Below are 1,628 nucleotides of genomic sequence, written 5' to 3' on the forward strand. Positions count from 1 at the left end.
ACTTGTGTGTTTTCTGTTTACACTTTCAGTGCAAAGCTTCTTGTTTTTAAGCGTTTTCAACTGCATTGGTGTGTAGTGCTCCCAAGGCTCATAATCTGCAAACAAACAAGGTATGTAATTAGAATTTTAAAATTATAAAACATTTGCTGTTACCATCTTTTTCAGATGTATGATTTGGGGTTGAAGCACGATGCCTTTTGCTTGTTGATTGTTCACGCAAGCCCATATCATCGATTACACAATCTGTGAATAGTTTGTGATATTTATTAATTGATGTCTTGCTACTTCAATAAACAAACTTCATTGTACCACCTTCTTCTTTCATCGTTTGGCTTTGCACCACTTGCTCGCTTTGAACATTTCGCTGCTGAGGATCAGTTCCAACTGTTAAAAGGCCAAACATACATAAATGTACATGTTAGTCATAATTATCATTTGGTAATTTGCAACTGTGTACATACCTGAATGATCCAAATCTGCAGAATGTTTATCGAATGGTAGGAAGTCGTTGTCGTATTTGGACTCCACTCCCTGCCCTTGTTTCTCCGGCAATATCTCACTCAGTAATATGTCAATACTGGAAGCAGCTGGCTCTCTGGATGGACCTCCGCCCGTCCCATATGCATACTTTTTCTGGTCTGCAGATCGTTTTTTCATGTCTGCTTTCAAGTTCAAATACTTTGTTCGCAGATTTTTTGCTGACCGTGGTGCTCCGGAGCACATCGAGTTGAAACTCTCCGCTACATTTTCCCATGCCTTTTCTTTTTGATCGAGACGCACTCTCCCCGTAGCTTTACACTCCAAAATATTTGCATTTTTCCGCACTAGGCTTAGCAAAGTACTGATATCATCTGTTGAAAAATTTTTGGTTCGAGCTGCACTTTCCATTTTGAACTTTTCTAATATAACACCACAATTTATTTGTTTACATAAATCAGCTGTTATTTCTACTAACATCCCTGCTTTTAGATTTTTGGGTTGCCAAATCTGAATAATGGTGAAACGCAGGAAACTTAAGTACAAAGTTAAATAAAAATTAAAATTAAAATTAAATCCGAGTTAATTTGCAATGAACAAATTTGGTGAAACCGACTGTAAGTATAAGTATAAGTATAAGTATAAGTATTAGTATTAGTAAGGTAAAGGTATATAAGTATAAGTATAAGTAAATTTTATCAATGCCGCTTAGTTATTTTTGGCCTAAAAAATCAAAATGAATAAATGGCTATGGCGAAATCACAGCTTTTAATGAGAGCGGATTCTAATACGGTGTTTATATGACGAGATTTTGCAAGCAACTTTTAACTCATCGCTTCCAAAGAAATTGGGGTGCGGCCAACTTTTGATTCAACTAATCGACTCTAAAATTGCCTGGAAAGTCGCCTCATTTGATCACCGTTTAATGGTAACTTCGTAAAAGCAATAATATAAATTCTACACTACTTACGTTTGTAATTTTGATTTACATTCACGGCTTCTAACCTTCCCACTTAAATAAACTTCGCCCATAATGAGTGTTTTCATAAACTCTCAATATTTAAAACGCCCCCAGATATTGACTATGTACTTTCTAATATTGAGGAGTCGCTATGCATGCGAACTTTCATTAAACTTTGTTAATTAAATCT

At 35.6% G+C, this 1,628-nt stretch overlaps 1 protein-coding gene across 1 annotated transcript; it reads right to left on the reverse strand.

Moving 5' to 3' along the window:
- Positions 1-21: 21 nt before the first annotated feature.
- Positions 22-1,094, reverse strand: LOC108369905 (uncharacterized; the record flags this gene model as incomplete). The annotated part of the gene is made up of 4 exons (XM_017625115.1): positions 462-1,094; positions 313-384; positions 154-243; positions 22-95 (listed from the first exon to the last, which is right to left on the reverse strand). Coding segments are annotated over exons 1-4 (732 nt in total), but the record flags the coding sequence as incomplete, so codon positions are not given.
- Positions 1,095-1,628: the final 534 nt, after the last annotated feature.

This window comes from Rhagoletis zephyria, unplaced genomic scaffold (assembly GCF_001687245.7).
Source record: "Rhagoletis zephyria isolate East Lansing unplaced genomic scaffold, Rhagoletis_zephyria_1.1 Rzeph_scaffold_03901, whole genome shotgun sequence".
NCBI classification, from domain to species: Eukaryota; Metazoa; Arthropoda; class Insecta; order Diptera; family Tephritidae; genus Rhagoletis; species Rhagoletis zephyria.